Below are 17303 nucleotides of genomic sequence, written 5' to 3'. Positions count from 1 at the left end.
TGGTTACTGCTCTCGAAAGTCTCGGGGATTGACTTCCACCTTGTGGGAGGAAAAGATACACTTACCTTCCTTGTAATACAAATAACTTACTGTAAGCTTCAGAATCGGATATGAATCTGTTGTGTATGCAACCAGTTATACACAAATTTTAAATAAGAAAATGTCCCTATGCACAATTTTTTGTCCTATTTTTTGTTACTAAAATAATTTTAAATTATTTTTTAAATCCAACCTAAACTTTTGGTAAAATAAAACAGAATGCACACAGAATGTGTTCACTAGTTAGTTAGACCCAATCGGTTTTTTGTTCAATTTTTTTGTCTGTGGGCGATTTTTTGCTCAATTTTTTGTGTCTGCACGATTTTTTATTCTATTTTTTGTTGCTATAATACTTGTATTTATCAAATTATTAACAAAGATCACAAACGGCTTTTTGTTCAATTTTTAGTGTGTGTGGACGATTTTTTGCTCATTTTTTTGTGCCTATGAGCGATTTTTTGTTCAATTTTTTGTGCCTATGCACAATTTTTTGTCCTATTTTTTGTTACTAAAATAATTGAAATTATTTTTGAATTCCAACCTAAACTTTTGGTAAAATAAAATAAAATAAAATGCACAGAGAATATACACTAATTTTATTAATATTTCCATTAACTTGATAACAAATGATTGAGTAACTAGAAAAATCAATGATTTATCCATTTATCACAGAAAAATACACAAAGCGATACAATTTCTTTCCAAAAAAAGTTACATAAGTTCAATAACGACCGACTCTCCCGGCCACAATGAAAGATCCTTGAACGAAATGCTCCCCGATTTAGAATCCGTCTTCGGCCCAATCACCACAATCCCACTGTACAACAGCGTGGACAAATCCTGAGTAATCGTCGCATTTCCTAGATTACTCACCACCACGAAACTCTTCCTTCTGGGATRCCACCTCTGTATCACTAACAAATTTTCTCTTGCGTAAATCACCTCCGAATTCGCCTTACTCTCCCCTTCTCTAAAATGAGAGTTATAGAAAATCGCCGGCGATTTAGCCCTCAACTCGATCATATCGGCCACAGACTTGGCCTGACTGAAATCAGAAATTGCCCTTTCTCCATGCATCCATGGTAAAACCTGACTGGATTTCCTCTCCTCCCAAGCCATGAAAGTGAAGTGGTGGAGGTGTTTCTGGTCGTTGCGGTCACCTTCAGGGTCCGAGATTTGTTGGAGGCCGATTTCGTTCCCGTAGAAGATGCAAGGAGTCCCCGGGAGCATCAATTGGAGGAGGGTTGCCCCCAATGTCGCGTTGGCATATGGGAGGATATTGGCGAGGCGAGTTGGGAGGGACTCATCACCGAGGCTCCAGTGGACCCACGGGAGGCCTCTGCGAGAGAAAAGTGTCCCGTTTTGGACAGATTCGATTTGTTTAGTGACAGTACGAAGCCCCTTTTCTATTTCGAGTCGGACATCAACCAAGTCAACACTATTCAGAATTAAATTAATTGTGTTTTTGGGAGCCATATTAATTACAGCTTCGCTAATAATTAAGGGCCGTTCAGGCCCTAATATGTTTTTCCAGCGGCGTAAAGAGTGCCCCAAGTGAGGGTCATCGATAAAATACTCCAACCCTTTAAGRTAAAAACCCTCAACTCCGTGATTGGTCCAATGGAGTAAAGCCTGCTCTATTAGATCCTCCCCCATTGGTTCCTGTTTCAAAAACTCAACCGATGGTTCCTGATTGGTTGAATTCACCTCGCTTTTCTTCCGAGTGAGTTGTTTCAAAACCGGAAACACTGGTAAATCAAGAATGAGTGAAATATTTTTCGGTTTCAAGTACTCCTTGACCATTTTCTCCAAATCCTCAATTGTGCCCAACTGTGGGGCAATTTCGACCAAACTTGTCACATTTTTGTAATCATCTGGATAATTCGGTGTTTTAAAAATCGAATTGAGACGGATTGCTCTCACTCCTAGTGATTTCAAGTAACCACTTTTGAGTGCGATTCCTTTGAAATCGCCATACATGTGGTTCCTGTCACTGGCATAAAAACTGGCTGGGAAAACCTCRTAGAAGACATTTCCTTGGTACCATTCAGTGTATGGGTCACAGGTTTTTGGTAGGGTTGAGATCATCATTATTACGAGGGCCAGCATTGCGACGAGACCTGATAAAAACATGCCGAGGGAGACTTTTCGAATCAGGGGCCAGTTCCATGACATGAAAAAGTAGTTTTCAGGAGGGTTGCGAAAAGTTAGTTGGAGGGGTTGGACTTTACCAGCCGTTTCCTGCAATTCAATCACGAATTATATCGCAATTTGGCATTTTTTGGAACGCTGAAAGACCTTAACCCAAACACAGCAAACCAACCATCAATCAAACCAAAAAGAGTTTTAGTTTTTAGTGTAATTCAACAAAATTCCAATTAATTTTCGCTGAGTGAAAAAAATTATAAAAAAATAATTCAGCTCCTGGACTAAAACATTTTTTTTTGTTAAAATATTTGCTAAAATAAATGGGCTGTTTTTGCGATTTTTTTAATGAAAACTGAACATTTCTACTGGGTTAAAGCCTTTTCGCACAAAGTACCTCGATTGCTGAATTTTCGTCTTTGGTAATATGGTGATAAGCACTATTCCTGTGATTGAGCAATTGGGTACAGGCTGGTTCAGCTAAAGCCGACGAACTCGAGGACGCCGAATCCCCCGCACATTTATCCTCATCTAAAACCCTCRATTTTTCAATYTAAACTCAAAATTTTTCSCCAAACCTTGCACATGTTGTTGCAAAATCGTCGCCAATTCCTCCCCGATTTGGTAATTGGGCTCGTTTGACTCCGGCAAAGGGTTAATAAGGTCGTTGGTTGGGGGCGACGGTGTTATCAAAGGACAAATCGACGCCACCTCGTCCGCAATAAACGAATTCGAGGGCGAACTCGGCAAATCTGGGTTTGTCACTTTCAGAAACCCGTCCATTGTAGCACGACACAAAACCACTCAATTTGCTCGAATTGAACTCATGTGATTACCACTCAGCTGATGGACTATTTATGGGCACGTCGCGGCGCTGGGCGTCGCGACACGCCACAGGCGCGAGGTTTAAAAGTGTGGAATTTTCCGATGTGGTCAAAACGCATTCCGGAGATTACTATTTCGATTATTTCTGATAAATGAGGAGATGAGAAACTTTCCGTTTGTCCGAGCTACGACAGAAAATTCCGCTGCATTATGTTTTTCTTGTGTTGGCAAGGTCAAGTTTTTGGAAAAGTGCAAAAATTCTGTTGTTGAGATAAGTCGGAATGAAAAATTGTGATTTCGAAGTCTGACCTAAATAATGTTCTTTGTAATTTAAAGTCAATGAATTAATTAGAAGACGGCGCTCATTTTTCTTGGAATTTTTCAACACAAACAACTCTGGCTGAGATTATTATTATTATAGTTTTTATTAAGAAAATAAACAAACCTTGACGTTAAAATAAATAGAAGAATTAAAAGTTATAATCTAAAAATTGTGTATTTGTTTTAAACCCCTATTGGTGCTTGGCATAAAAATTATTATCATTATAAATGACACAAGACAAGGACACACTACGTTAATTTTCATTTGGCAAAATAAAGACCGATGATAACAGACAATTCGCAATACATTTCAATTTTGCTATCATTTGTTAGTTATATTAGGTACCCTATTTAAATAAATTTAGAATTATAAAAAAAAAAACTATAAGAAGGCTGAATAATCTAAATAAATAATAAATTTGTTATAAATTATCAGCAACGATACCTACTTTTTTATTTTTCGAGTACAAAAACAGATTATTGGAAAAATGGAAAAATTCTCAAAAGAGGTGGCTTATTCATATTTCACAAATCACTTATAAAATCAAAGTCATAGCAAATCCCTCGAATTTGCTTTTATTTAAGGTAAATAAATCCACGAACGATGATTTTCTATCTCGAAATGGCACGTTATAAACAAGCTGCTCTTGGCATAATATATTTCGTCGTAAACATTAAACTTGATGAACTTCTTTACGACTCACAAATTAGAAAATAAAGTAATTCGTCCAAATATGAAGGACACATATCGACTCTCCCAACGACAACTCTAGTAACTCAAAATTTACAGAATTGCATTGAAACTTTGATTGTTAATAAAAAATCAAGAAATTGTTTAATATTACTGAAAATTGCTGAAGGTCTAAGTTTTGGTAATAATATTGTTTATTCAAAGAAAATTTTTCTCATTGTTTTTGTATTTTGGGTCCTACATAAGCCATCGAAACTCAAAACCAATTTTTATGAGTTACTATAGTTTTCGTTGGGAGACTCTATATGATCTATATTAATTAATTAATTAAGATTTATTAAAAAAAACAAAGCTCAGAATAACAAAATTGATTTGGTTCAATTTTCATTATTGTTATTCTTATAAAATCATGTCGTCGCATGTTTTACTCTCACGCTTTAGAGATATGTAAGTTATTATGTCATTTGTCCATGCAGAGATGTGAAATTTCAGATAAAACGCTGCTGTTGAATGAATAATTACTAAAATTTAATTAGTTGTACCTATAAATCAGGTCCGCTTTAAATTAGCATTTTTTTATTCCTTGTAGGTTTAAACAATTGTTTCAATAATCATAGGGAAACGACACAAAATTAGTTCATCAATATTTTTTTTTAACAAATTAATGACATTATCATTAACAATTGATGATTTTTAAAACAAGTTAAAATGTGTGTAGCAAAATCAGTTTAAGACCGTCAAGAGAGTAGATTTTTACTCAAAGACAAAACAAATAATAAATTGTGGAAAAGTTTCTTTGCTCGTTCTTTGTGTTTCCTGAATACAATAAAAATTAATACGACTAAATATAATTATTATTTATATAAATTAACTAATTAGCTGTCATTAATAATTCCTCTTGTTTATATAAATAATTAAAACACAAGTAACGATTAATAATTTTAAGATACGTCAGTCAGTATTATAAATTTTAAAATTTAGAATGGTTCGTCCGAGTTCAAAGTTTATTTTTATTTTTGTATTATTGGCGATTTATCGCAGACTTTCACAATAACTTGGAAAAAAACATGATGAGCACGTGCTACACTAGGAAGTAATTCACGAGGAAGACACACTATTAATTGTATCAACAAATAAAAAAATTGGATAAGAAAAGAATGAGTATTATATTAAAATGGAAAGGTGATCACATCTTTTCATGTCTTTTCGTCCTGGACAATTAATGTGGGTAATAATTTTTTTACTATCATAAATAATGGCTATTTATTAAATTAATCCAATGAGTTTATATAAATAAGAAAAAACATTAAATAATATTGACGTAATGGGATTCTAGTAACTTCATAAATATCTTTAACACATTTTTCACTGTCATGTAAAATATTTAAAAATTAGTGCAAAAACATACTTTATATGCACATGAATAATAATTATGATCATATTTATTAATCAATCATTGTTGATAATAACAATTTGTATTTTGGAAGACTTATTAGTATTTGAGATAATGGAGTTGTAAAATTCTTATTTATTTGTCAGTTTTTTGGTTCACTGAAAGCGAATAAATTTTGAAATAGACGATTTACAAACAATCCATTTACTACAGTTTACAAGATTTTAAGTAAAAATATGTTCTCGATTATGCAAACTTGTCGTAATTTTTGGAACTAGGCAAATTTTTTAAAACAAAATTTGTACTGTCCAAGATCATTAACAATGCATAACAAATTAGATAAGTTCTTATCACTCGACCCTTGAATATTTTAATAATGAGATGAATGAATCGTACCTCCAGTTCAGATCTAGAAGTCATCGTAGTCTGAGCTACACTAGCATGTGTGATGTTCAAAATCGCCCAAAAAGTGAAAGAAAAGGTAAAATTTAATTTTTCCCAGTTTCAGTATTACGCAAAAATGCTTTTTGTAGTACATGGAGTCTAAATTTTTCCAAATAACTTTCTACAACAACACGAATTTAGTGTTAATCAGTGCGAACCCTCTCGAATTGAACATTTTCGTCGACGTGTACCATATTGAAAGTCCAGGCCATGGCTCTTGACTTTGTTGCAGGCTGCATTGGGGGTAAATAACACTCTTAACTCATCATAATTTAACAAATTTATTGCAGGATGTGCCGGTGTGATAGTTGGACATCCCTTGGACACAATAAAAGTGCATTTGCAAACTCAAGATGCGAAAAATCCAAAATTCACCGGAACTGTTGATTGTTTCCGGAAGTTGGTAACAAAAGACGGCCTCAGGGGACTTTACCGAGGAATGACAAGTCCTTTGGCGGGAGTCGCTGCCATTAATGCGATAGTTTTCGGTGTTTATGGCAACACTCAGAGGAGTTTGAACCCGGAAACGCTCCAGTCGAGTCTAATTGCCGGAGCCACAGCCGGATTTTTCCAGAGTTTTCTTTGTAGTCCCATGGAGTTGGCAAAATCACGACTTCAAGTGGCCAAAAGCCCGTCAGGTCCTCTTGATTGCTTGAGAAAGATTTACCGTGGGGAAGGTGTGAGGGGTCTTTTCCGGGGGTTAAATTCAACAATCCTCCGGGAGATTCCCGCCTTTGGTTCTTATTTCCTCACTTACGAATTTTTGACCCGGAGTGATGATAACCGTCCGGTTTCGACCGGAAACATGCTACTGGCTGGTGGGATTTCCGGGATGGTTTCCTGGATTATCGTCTATCCCATAGACGTGGTCAAATCCCGATTCCAAATAGACAACACGTACAAAAATTCTCTTGATTGTTTGAGGAAAAGTGTCTCGAGTGAAGGTTACAATTTCTTGTACAAAGGGCTTTCGCCTACACTTTTGCGTGCGTTTCCCGTAAACGCCGCCACTTTCGCTGTTGTTACATGGACCGTGCGTTTGTATGAGGGGGATTTATGGGGGCGGTGCAGTGATGCTGTATATACACTTAAAGTGTCAGAGGCTGTTCCCGTTTGAAACGTGTAATCAATTTTCAAGAAAATGTGTTTTGCTTGTTATGTGATAAATTATACAAACTGGTGTTTTATCACGTGAATATGCTAAAATGGGATGATGGGAACTTAATGAGGCGATTTTCAGAAATATAGTGGCGCCAGCAATGCTGCACATTGTAGTTATGTAGATTTTGACATTGAAATAAAACTGTATTGTGTTCGTTGGGGTTTTATTTCATTTGTCCCCAAGAAAATAAAAATAATGTGTAATTACAAAATATTTTAGGATCGCGTCATTTTATTTACAAAAGGAAAAACTTACATTTTATTCGAGAATAAAAATCCAATTTTGAAAAAAAATAGATCCAAAACAATAAATAAAGTTTTTATTTTCGCTTACTTAATTCTTTCCTATAGAACTGCTAAAAATTTGCAAAAAATAAGTTTATTTTTAAAATGTCCATAAGTTGGGTAAAAAAATGTAATAAACTTTCTGTTTGTTCGTAAGAATAAGGACTGTTTTAAATCAGAAACATTTCCATAAAAAGGCGTTTTTAATTAAACATCTGTCTGTTTCATGATATTTTAATTAATCATCTTTTTCGTAAAACCTTAATCTGATACAAGAAATCCTGAGGGCATTATTTTTAAAACAAAAATGTTTCGAGAAAAAAAATCCTGGAATCTGGCGTTAGTGCATTATCATTTTTTTTTCAATTTAAACGTTTTTCGAACTCCAAACACTACGTAGAAATATTCATAAACCAATTAAATATAAAACTATTTTGAATTATTTTCAAAATAAAGAATTCAGTAACTATTTTAAATAAAACTGTTTAATTGAACTAAAAACCTTGAATAATCACTAATCAGTGCTTTATTATTATAGTATACTTGATATCGTATTTATTAAGAATAATATCAAAAATAGGTTAGTCAGTTTTTTTCTAACATGTAGGTCAACCGTGTAATTACAGTAATAAGATTTTAATTAATTTGTCATCGTAAATACAAAATTCGCAAATTCTGTTGTAACCACATTTTGTAATCACAAATATTTAATTACTTGCAATTATCATAATTATCATAAACAGAAAAATTATAAAATAGTCCGAAATAAATAAAACAAATTAATTTATGTGTCCGTTATCTAAAAAAATTAAATAAAAATGGGATTTTATCGACTCGTAGAAGGTCATATAAAGTTTAAAAGTGCGTAATATTCACTAAACTAAAATGAAATTAATTTTTTGTAATTAGGCATTTTAAAACAGTCATCATTCTTCATAAGAGCAATTCTGGCTTCAATTTGAAAAGAAGTTTTACATTTCTTGATATCGTAGTTGTTTTTTTTCAATTCCTTTTATAATATTAAGTATGGATTGGGTTTACAAGAAGAAATGTTTTGTTGTTGAAATTTTTTTTATCTTTGATTTTACGCCAAAACTGCAAGGGAAAAACATTTTTTGTTTCAACTGAAACGAGCAAATCTGTAATTAAAACTTCATTATTCTAATTCACTGAAAAGAAAAGTTGTTTTTTTTTTTTATTTTGGACCTGGAATAATTTTTCTCTGCTTTTTTAAGTACAATCACATTGACGGTTTTTTCAGTTTGACAACTATGGCACTCTGAGAGTTAATTCATTAATTAAATAATAATAGTTCTTGTTAAAAATGACTTTGTTTTTTTTGAGTTGCTATTTATTAAAATTATGTTTTTCACAAACATTTTTGTTATTTGACTGACGTAAACGTACTTGTCAAAGTGACAAATTGTCAAAAATACAGGCTGCGCCAGAACTCGCGCCCCAGAGAAACAAATTCAAGTAAGATAAGACACCAGGAACATGAAAAAAATGTTTAAAAAATTCTATCTGTCAAAAAAATTTTGACTTTTATTTTGACATTTGACATTTTTTTTTGTTTATTTAATGATACCGATGATTTTACAATCATTTAGTAAAGGTGCAAAAATGTTGGCAATAAAAGCCACAAATAACATTAAACAGAGTCAYAATTTAGGATACAGCTTGCTTGTTTCATCTTCTAATAGCCTGTATCAAAAAAACTTGGAAAATTATTATTCCAACAAAAATACATAGAGTCAAAGTGCAAAATTTAAACTTTCGTAACTTCGAAATTTTTGTAGATAATTTTTTTTAACCTTTGTTCCTGGTATCTTACCTTATTATTTTTCTCTGCGAGTTCTGGCGCAGCCTGTATAAAACCCCCAATGTGAGGAGATTTAAAAAGCAGAGAAAAATTAGCCCAAAATCAAGAGAAAAATAAACTTACTTCTTTTTCTACTGAGTTAGAATAATGAAGTTTTAATTACAGATTTGCTCGTTTCAGTTAAAGCAAGAAATGTTTTCCCTTTGCAGTTTTAGCGTAAAATCAAAGATACAATTTTTTTTGTAGTCCCAATCCGGGGACACACTGTATATTACCTAAAACTTGTAATTTATGAAATACATTGACGGTCAGATAATTTCATTATTAGGTACTAAAAAAATTTAACCAATTATAAACACTGAAATAAAATAAATTCTTATTGTTTTTTTACTATTACTGCATTTTTTTTTAATGCTAAACCGAAATGAATCAAAGCCAAACTGTGTCATAGAAATAAAAAATTAACCCAAGTAGAACCCAGTGGAAAAAGATTTTTTCAATTGAAGTCCTTTTAACTCTTTTAAGCAAATTTAACTCTACCAAATAATTTTTTAGTTTGTTTTGTGAACTTTTTGTTGCTATTTTTTTATCGAAATGTTTAGCCATCATATCCATGGTTCACGGCTACCAATGAAAACCTCTGGAATAAAAACCTAATAGAAACCTTTGTTTCCGTTGTCACTTTTGACTTTCAACAAATTTCAACCCCTAATATTGTTCAAAATTATTTGTGTTCTTTACCTTCCTTGAAAGATTCCCACCAAGACGCAGAAGTACGATGAGATGCAGGATGCAGAAACCGGAAAAGGGCGGTGTATGAGTATGCAGGCCATGCAGACGTTGTACGATTTGAGGGAGAACAACCAGTTATGCGACGCGATTATAGTCCTTGACGACGGGACCGAAATCCCCATCCACAGAGCCCTCCTGTGTGCCTGCAGCAACTACTTCAAGTATAAMWTCYCCGAAGCGGCGAAAAAAATCTCTAATTTTGAAAATTTCAGAGCCGCTTTTACGACTCTCCTACACAACAAAAACGAGACCAAAGTRCAAATACCAGGCGTCAGCTCGGAAATGATGCACATTTTAATCAATTATGCCTATTTGCGGAAACTAGACTTGAACAAGAATAACGTTTTTGATGTTTTGATCACCGCCGATTATTTGAGTATGTTGGGTGCTTTGGAAATGTGTTGTAAATATTTGGAAAACATTCTCAATGGCAAAAACTGCATCGGAATTTTACTTTTCGCCCGAAACCACTTCTGTACTGATCTTGCACAAGCCTGTTGGCGCTACATCATGAAGAATTTCATTCAAATCGCACAGCAAAGCGAYGAACTTTTAATGTTATCATTGAAGGATTTTCAAGAAATCATCAATGCRGATAATCTCAATGTGAAAAGCGAGGAAATCGTTTGGGAAACGATTCTCAAATGGATCGATTACGATCCGGAGCAAAGAAAAGGACATATTGTTACCTTGATGAAATGTATCAGACTCGGTTTGCTGGAAACTCAGTTCTTCATGGAAAAAGTCAAGGATCACCCGTACGTCACATCCTGCGAAGAAAGTAGACCTATGGTCATCGAAACTTTGAAATTCTTATACGATCTTGAACGAATCATGCACAAGTAACCCAATTTTCACTCTATTTCAAATGGCTTCAGCAATTTAGTATAAGAGCTAGGTTTTTGTTCAGACAAACTTCAGGTTTAATTCTAGAATAATCCAGCTCTTATATTAATTATCACTAGCCACCAACTAGATTTTTACGATTACATACAGTCCAACGATATGAAAAATATTTCGTCTAGGAAAATTTAAAAAAATGTTTCCAGAATTTTTGAATCAACATCTCAGAAAAAACAATTTATCCAATATACAATAAATAACTATTAATAGCGACTTAAAATAACTCAGGATAGCAAAAATAATGTTAAATAAATAAACCAAAAAAAAGAGAAATACACGCAAAAACACGTTTAAATATCTAAGAAAACCTGTAATTTTCACTTTTTTTTTAATATGCAATTTTTAACTTACGACTTTTCTCAAATTACACTTTGTTATAGTATTCCTTTTCCCTATTATTATTTTATTATTATGGTAATTATAATAGTAGCGTGAGTACTATTATTGATTGTAGCAATTTTTCTGTCCCATTCTTATTTACAGTGTGTCCCCGGATTGATAAGTTTACAAGAGGAAAAAAAATCTTTGATTTTACGCCAAAACTGCAAAGGGAATACATTTTTTGCTTCACCTGAAACGAGCAATTCTGAAATTAAAATTGCTTTATTCTAATTCATTGGAAAGAAAAGTTAATTTTTTTCTTAATTTAGGCTTCCAATAATTTTTCTCTGCGTTTTAAACTTGATCACATTACTTGCTTAATTTTTTTGACAACGATGTTACTTTGACAAATGAGTTTATGCAAGTTAAACAACAAAAATGTTTGTGAAAAACATAACTTTAATAAATGACAACTCAAAGAAAAAGCTCTAAAATAAAAAACAAAGTCATTTTTTAACAAGAACAATCGTTATTTATAATTTTTAATTATAAAAAAACCGCCAATGTCCAAAATCGGAAGGAAAATTTGCTTTACTTTCCACTGAGTCAGAATAATGAAGTTTTAATTACAGATTTGCTCGTTTCAGGTTCAGCCAAAATTGTTATTTCTTTAAAGTTTTGGCGTAAAATCAAAGATTAAATTTTTGTTCCTCTTGTAAACTCAATMCGGAAACATACGGTATAATTATTAGCAAAATTTAACTTACTTTCAAAAAATAATTGGTAAWTTTTACCCTTCATGAGTCCTCACAAACAAAAACTTTTAATTGATGTACTCGTAAATTTGCTCGCTAAACTAGCTTCTTTATCAGGCATTTCAGCACATAAGTATGTCCCATTTTGACCAAAGAACTCACCYTTTAAAGTTTTTACAAACTGTTTATTTAATAATGTATCTATAATTTTTACGAGTTTGAAAGTGATACAGACTCTTCTTTAGTTTTTTAGTCTTAAAATTGTTACTTTTTCAACAATTTTTCTCAAATAGTGTGTATCCAGACACCTTTATTTAATAGATTTTTTACTTATTTGTTATTATTTTATCTGATTGTCATTTTATACTAAAAATTAGAGTTTCTTAAACTTGTGTCTAAAATTCAACAGTGGTTTTTTTATAACTTTTACTTTCACAATTTTCTAGACAAATTTCTAAGAAGTGATGTTAGTGGTACCGAATTTAATATCAAAATTTTTATTGATTTATAATTTTTTTAAAGACTAAAAAAGATACAATTGAAAGATTAAACATGAAATAATGCTACACCACTCACAGCCGTAGTTGACGGTGAATAGGGAAATTTTTGTTGATTTGGAAACGATTATTATTAAAAAAGTATTGGTTTTTAATTAATAGTTCTTCATTAATATATTTTTCTTCKTTTTCACCAATAACGCACTTTATTACCACAACCATTTTCAGATGTTATACAAGATTTTATTTTTTAAATTAGCAAATAACTAAAAATGTAGTCAACGCGAACATAATAGAAAATTTAGCATTCTTGTGTACAGACAATAATTTGCTTACTATAAAAAATTCACTTAACAACAAGAAGTTTTCACTTAGTTTACTTGAAAAATTTGAAAACAACGGGGCAAATTTTCTATTTTTGCTGATATTGTAAGTTAGATTCTTTGTTTCTGTCAGAAATGGTGAAGTGGTCACCCCCGAAATCGCGCGCCCCCGCCTGCCCCACGAGGTCCTTTTCGCCATCGGCGGCTGGAGCGGTGGTTCGCCCACCAACTACATCGAAACCTACGACACGCGAGCCGACCGATGGGTGAAAATCGAAGAAGTCGACCCTGCTGGACCTAGAGCCTACCATGGAACCGCCGTTGTCGGTTACAACATTTACGTAATTGGCGGATTCGACGGAATGGATTATTTCAACTCGTGTCGATGTTTCGACCCCGTGAAGAAAATCTGGAAGGAGATCGCCCCCATGCATGCCAGACGATGTTACGTCAGTACAGCCGTTTTGAATAACATTATCTATGCCATGGGTGGATACGACGGCCACCATAGACAAAACACGGCCGAGAAATATGATTACAAGACCAATCAATGGTCGTTGATTGCCTCTATGAATATGCAAAGGTCTGATGCGAGCGCTTGCAACCTTAATAGTAAGTATTTATTTGTTTTTGAGATCGAATTACTTTGAGAGGTGAAAAGTTTAACAAGCTTCTAATTAAATTCATTAAAGTAGATGCGCTTTTAGCGGAAATCTTTGGTTAKGGTGGRACCAGTTCGTGTTACTAATCAACAATGAGAGAACACATTGCATTAACGAACTTGTTTTAATGTTCCGTAACTCTGTAATGTTTTGGGTTTATTATGTGTCGTACCCGACGAATATCTTGCACAAAATGCGAGGAAATGACGAGTTAATTTTCCATTTTTTGGTCTCATTCAAGTTGGGAAAAAACGAGATTATAAAACTTGATTTGTTTCAATTTTAATTTAAAAATTGTTTAGAGGAAATGATCAATGAAATATTGAATGGCGGCAATTTTTCGTTCGGTAGTTATTAGCAGCCACTTTAATCACAAAGATGAAAAGTAATTTCAGGTATTTGAAAGAGTAAATTTGAACTCTTAACGGGGTATTATTAAAGTTTTTCGCTCGACGACAAAAGTTTCCAGCTTAAAATTATGTACGATTTGGTTCCCAACTAAAAAAGTCAAATTTCATCACTGATACACTGATAATTTAAACGAGTCATCTTTCAAATTAATAACAACACATAGAACAGGACGTGTTAGCGTGGCTTTCAATTTATCGAAGAATAGGTTAATAGGTACGAACATTTAAGGCTTCGATTGTAAAATTTTGTTGTTATAATTCACAAAGCATCACAAATATTTGAAAATTATTATTAATTATGAGTAAAATATACAGAGTGTTTCAGAACTCAGAGAAAAATTCCAAGTAAGATAAGCTACCAGGAACATGGAATAGTACAAATTGCAGAAGCACAAATTTGAAATTCCGAAACGAGCCGCTTAGCGGCGAGCTGAGGAACAAATTAGTGCTTGAAGAACCTTCTGCAACAAGTGCTTTATACTATTTTTTCTATTTTGCCGCTTTAAATCATTTTATAAATTAAAAGACGAAAATTTATTTTTTTCTAGAGAATTTTGCGACGGTTCGCGACATTTATGTGGAATAATTTTAGACGGCTGTGAAAAATAAAAATAACTCTTATTTTCACATTTGAAAATGAATGGTGGAAGAAAGTCCGTCACTAAAATTAAATTAACACCAACGACTTATTAAATCACTTAAATGACGTCATTTGGGTGCTGGAATAGAATTATTCTCAACGCAAAATAGAGAATAATCTTAAAAAAATTCTGATATTTCTTTTCTGACATTTAACCTTTTTTGTTTTTCATAATTGGTTGGTAATGGTGATTTTCAGCAGCGTTTTGAGCGATTTCTCTTATTTCTTATTCATTGTTAATTCAACAAAATTTTGAAAAATATTCGAGACTTGTCACTTCGAAAATCAAAGTGTACCTAATAAGTACGTAAAACGCGCAAAATAGAAAAAATAGCATTAAAAACTTGTTTCAAAAGTGAACTCGTTCCACAAAAATGGCTTACACGTTCTTTAATATACTATTTTCTAAAAGAAATTAATAAGGTCAAAGTGCAAAATTTAAACCCTCATAATTTCGAAATTTTTTCAGATTTGTATTTGGTATTTTTCTCTGAAGTGCGAGTTCTGAAAGAGCTAGTTTAAAAAAACTTTTTTATTCACAGACATACAGTAATAATCCAGTAAAGATACCAGCAACATAGAAAAAATGTTAAAAAATTCTATCTACAAAAATTTCGAAATTATAAGAGTTTAAATTTTGCACTCTGACTCTATTTATTTCTGTTGCAACAATAATTTTCCAATTTTTTTTGCTACAGGCTATTAAAAGAGGAAACAAGGAAACTGTATCCTAAATTGTAACTCTGTTTAATGTTATTTATGGCTTTTATTGCCAAGATTTTTTGTACCTTTACTAAATAATTATAAAAAACATCTACAAGAACGTCAGTAACATTAAATAAACATAAAAAATGTCGAATGTCAAAAAATAAATGTCAAAATTTTTCGACAGATAGAATTTTTTAGACATTTTTTTCATGTTTCTGGTATCTTATCTTACTTGAAATTTTACTTTGGGGTGCGATTTCTGATACACACTGTATAAAACATTTTCCTACAGATATAGCCAAGAAACAAATACAAACAACGCGACGCTTCTTTGTCATATGTCCTTTGACAAAAAATATTTTGTTTTTTGTATCCTTAAAAACAGGCATTTGATTAGGTGGAATTCAAAAACAAAATTACTTTACTAGTTAGCAACACTTCCATACAACTAATAAGTATGACATTTAACATGGTTTACTTTTAATATGCAACTATTTTAAAGATTGTAGAAAAACAATTTTTGTTAAAATATTCTTAGGTTTTTTACGTTTGCCATTAAGGATACAAAAAAATATCATGTTCAACTCGTAAGAAAAGTGGTTAATTATCTCGTGAAAASAATCACCACTTTTTTTAGTTGTTAAACAATCTACTATTATTGTCTACATGCCTATAATAAACACATAAAATGCAATTTCAAAATTTGCTGATTTTTTTATCGGCTTCGTGGTCGTTGCTTAATCGTACTTCTTCAGCTTATTGTCTTGGTATTGAAGCACCTTCCACCTTGGTGTATAATGTACTATTTGTTTTTTTGTTTTATGACACTATTTTTATTCTAGACAAGATCTACATCACTGGCGGTTTCAACGGGCAAGAATGCATGCACTCGGCCGAAGTCTACGACCCGGAATTGAACCAATGGACCCTAATAAGCGCCATGCGATCCCGCCGTTCCGGAGTCTCGTGCATCGCCTACCACGACTACGTCTACGTAATCGGCGGTTTCAACGGTATATCCCGGATGTGCAGCGGCGAGAAATACAACCCTCAGACCAACACCTGGACTCCCGTTCCCGACATGTACAACCCTCGAAGCAACTTCGCCATCGAAGTAATCGACGATATGATTTTTGCCATCGGGGGCTTCAACGGCGTAACCACCATCTACCACGTGGAGTGTTACGACGAGAAGACCAACGAGTGGTACGAAGCCACCGATATGAATATATACAGGTCGGCCCTTTCGGCGTGTGTGGTGGACGGGTTGCCCAACATCGAGGATTATATCCACAAACATAGGGACAAGTTGATGGAGGAGAAGAGGCAGAAAATGATCGCGTTAGAGAGCCAGAGACAAGGAACGTTGAATAATATACCAACTCCGCCAAATCCGCCTAACCCGCCAATTCCGCCGAATCCGCCCGAGAATGTGATAACAGCAGCTCATGGAAACTTGCAACAGTTGAATATTTTGCAACAGCTGAATAACAACAACGATAATAATCAAGTAGTGGCGGTGGCGCAAGATCCGGCCCTCTTGATGGAGATGGACGAAGCGGATAATGATGGGCAGTAGTTGTGTCACTTGCTATATGTTTCGATTCTTGGATGGAAGGTATTTTATTCTCCATGAACTATGATGTGACCGTCTGTTTGAGATCTAGTTACTATCAAATGTACTATAAGTATAGATATCATTTTATTTTATTTATACACATCTTTATACATTAATATAACATTTTATTGAGATTTGTTTGTTGAGAATGTTTTACGAGGTTTGAGAGTTTCGAGTCTGACGAATTGTTGCGGTTTTACTTGGAAAGGGGCTGTGTGTTGGTCTTCTTGCTCGTAAAGCTAATGAAAGGGAATTACGGCGACATGAGGACCGCTTCAATTATGTTTATTACAATAAAAGGTTTTTTGTTAAATTCGAGTATTTTAGCGCTTTATAACTATGACAGTTGCCACTCACGAAGAAAATAATAAATTACACTTTGCAAGGTGGGCAGTTTTGTAACTAGATACTTAAATCAATTATATTATAATTGGTGAAAATTTTGGTAAAAACTGCTTTGCAAAAAAAAAACCATACAAAAAAATCAGATTTTTTAACACTTTAAATTTTTACAGTTATTTAAGTAAGGAAATATGCATATTCCCTGT

The 17303-nt window shown here is 33.2% G+C and overlaps 3 protein-coding genes across 5 annotated transcripts; 2 read left to right on the top strand and 1 right to left on the bottom strand.

The window, feature by feature from the left end:
* Positions 1-614: 614 nt before the first annotated feature.
* On the bottom strand, positions 615-3054 carry LOC123012795 (4F2 cell-surface antigen heavy chain-like). Its single transcript, XM_044410936.1, has 3 exons — positions 2763-3054; positions 2582-2715; positions 615-2280 (listed from the first exon to the last, which is right to left on the bottom strand). Exons 1-3 carry the CDS (start codon positions 2965-2967, stop codon positions 751-753), a joined length of 1869 nt encoding a protein of 622 aa, XP_044266871.1. The 5' UTR covers positions 2968-3054; the 3' UTR covers positions 615-750.
* Positions 3055-5648: 2594 nt separating this feature from the next.
* Positions 5649-7173, top strand: LOC123013022 (mitochondrial basic amino acids transporter). Of its 2 annotated transcripts, XM_044411323.1 has the most exons (3): positions 5649-5895; positions 5948-6102; positions 6149-7173. In XM_044411323.1, exons 2-3 carry the CDS (start codon positions 6069-6071, stop codon positions 6973-6975), a joined length of 861 nt encoding a protein of 286 aa, XP_044267258.1. In that variant the 5' UTR covers positions 5649-5895; positions 5948-6068; the 3' UTR covers positions 6976-7173. The 2 variants fall into 2 exon arrangements, with proteins under 2 accessions (XP_044267258.1, XP_044267250.1); XM_044411315.1 differs by having other exon boundaries at positions 5649-6102.
* Positions 7174-9789: 2616 nt separating this feature from the next.
* Positions 9790-16889, top strand: LOC123013162 (kelch-like protein 10). 2 transcript variants are annotated; one of them, XM_044411554.1, is made up of 4 exons: positions 9790-10079; positions 10131-10676; positions 12851-13329; positions 15980-16889. In XM_044411554.1, exons 1-4 carry the CDS (start codon positions 9910-9912, stop codon positions 16714-16716), a joined length of 1932 nt encoding a protein of 643 aa, XP_044267489.1. In that variant the 5' UTR covers positions 9790-9909; the 3' UTR covers positions 16717-16889. The 2 variants fall into 2 exon arrangements, with proteins under 2 accessions (XP_044267489.1, XP_044267479.1); XM_044411544.1 differs by having other exon boundaries at positions 10131-10760.
* Positions 16890-17303: the final 414 nt, after the last annotated feature.

This window comes from Tribolium madens, unplaced genomic scaffold (genome assembly GCF_015345945.1).
Source record: "Tribolium madens isolate multiple individuals breed KSU strain unplaced genomic scaffold, Tmad_KSU_1.1 Scaffold_19;HRSCAF=116;Tcas5.2_LG9, whole genome shotgun sequence".
In the NCBI taxonomy this organism is placed as follows: domain Eukaryota; kingdom Metazoa; phylum Arthropoda; class Insecta; order Coleoptera; family Tenebrionidae; genus Tribolium; species Tribolium madens.
This window is presented reverse-complemented; position numbering and strand designations above follow the sequence as displayed.

What these genes read in the sequence shown, in the direction of transcription:
- LOC123013022 (XM_044411323.1), top strand. Translation starts at nt 6,069, where the DNA reads ATGGCTCTTGACTTTGTTGCAGGCTGCATTGGGG. An exon ending in TGTTGCAGGCTGCATTGGGG is followed by an intron (nt 6,103 to 6,148) that starts GTAAATAACACT and finishes AATTTATTGCAG; the next exon opens with GATGTGCCGGTGTGATAGTT.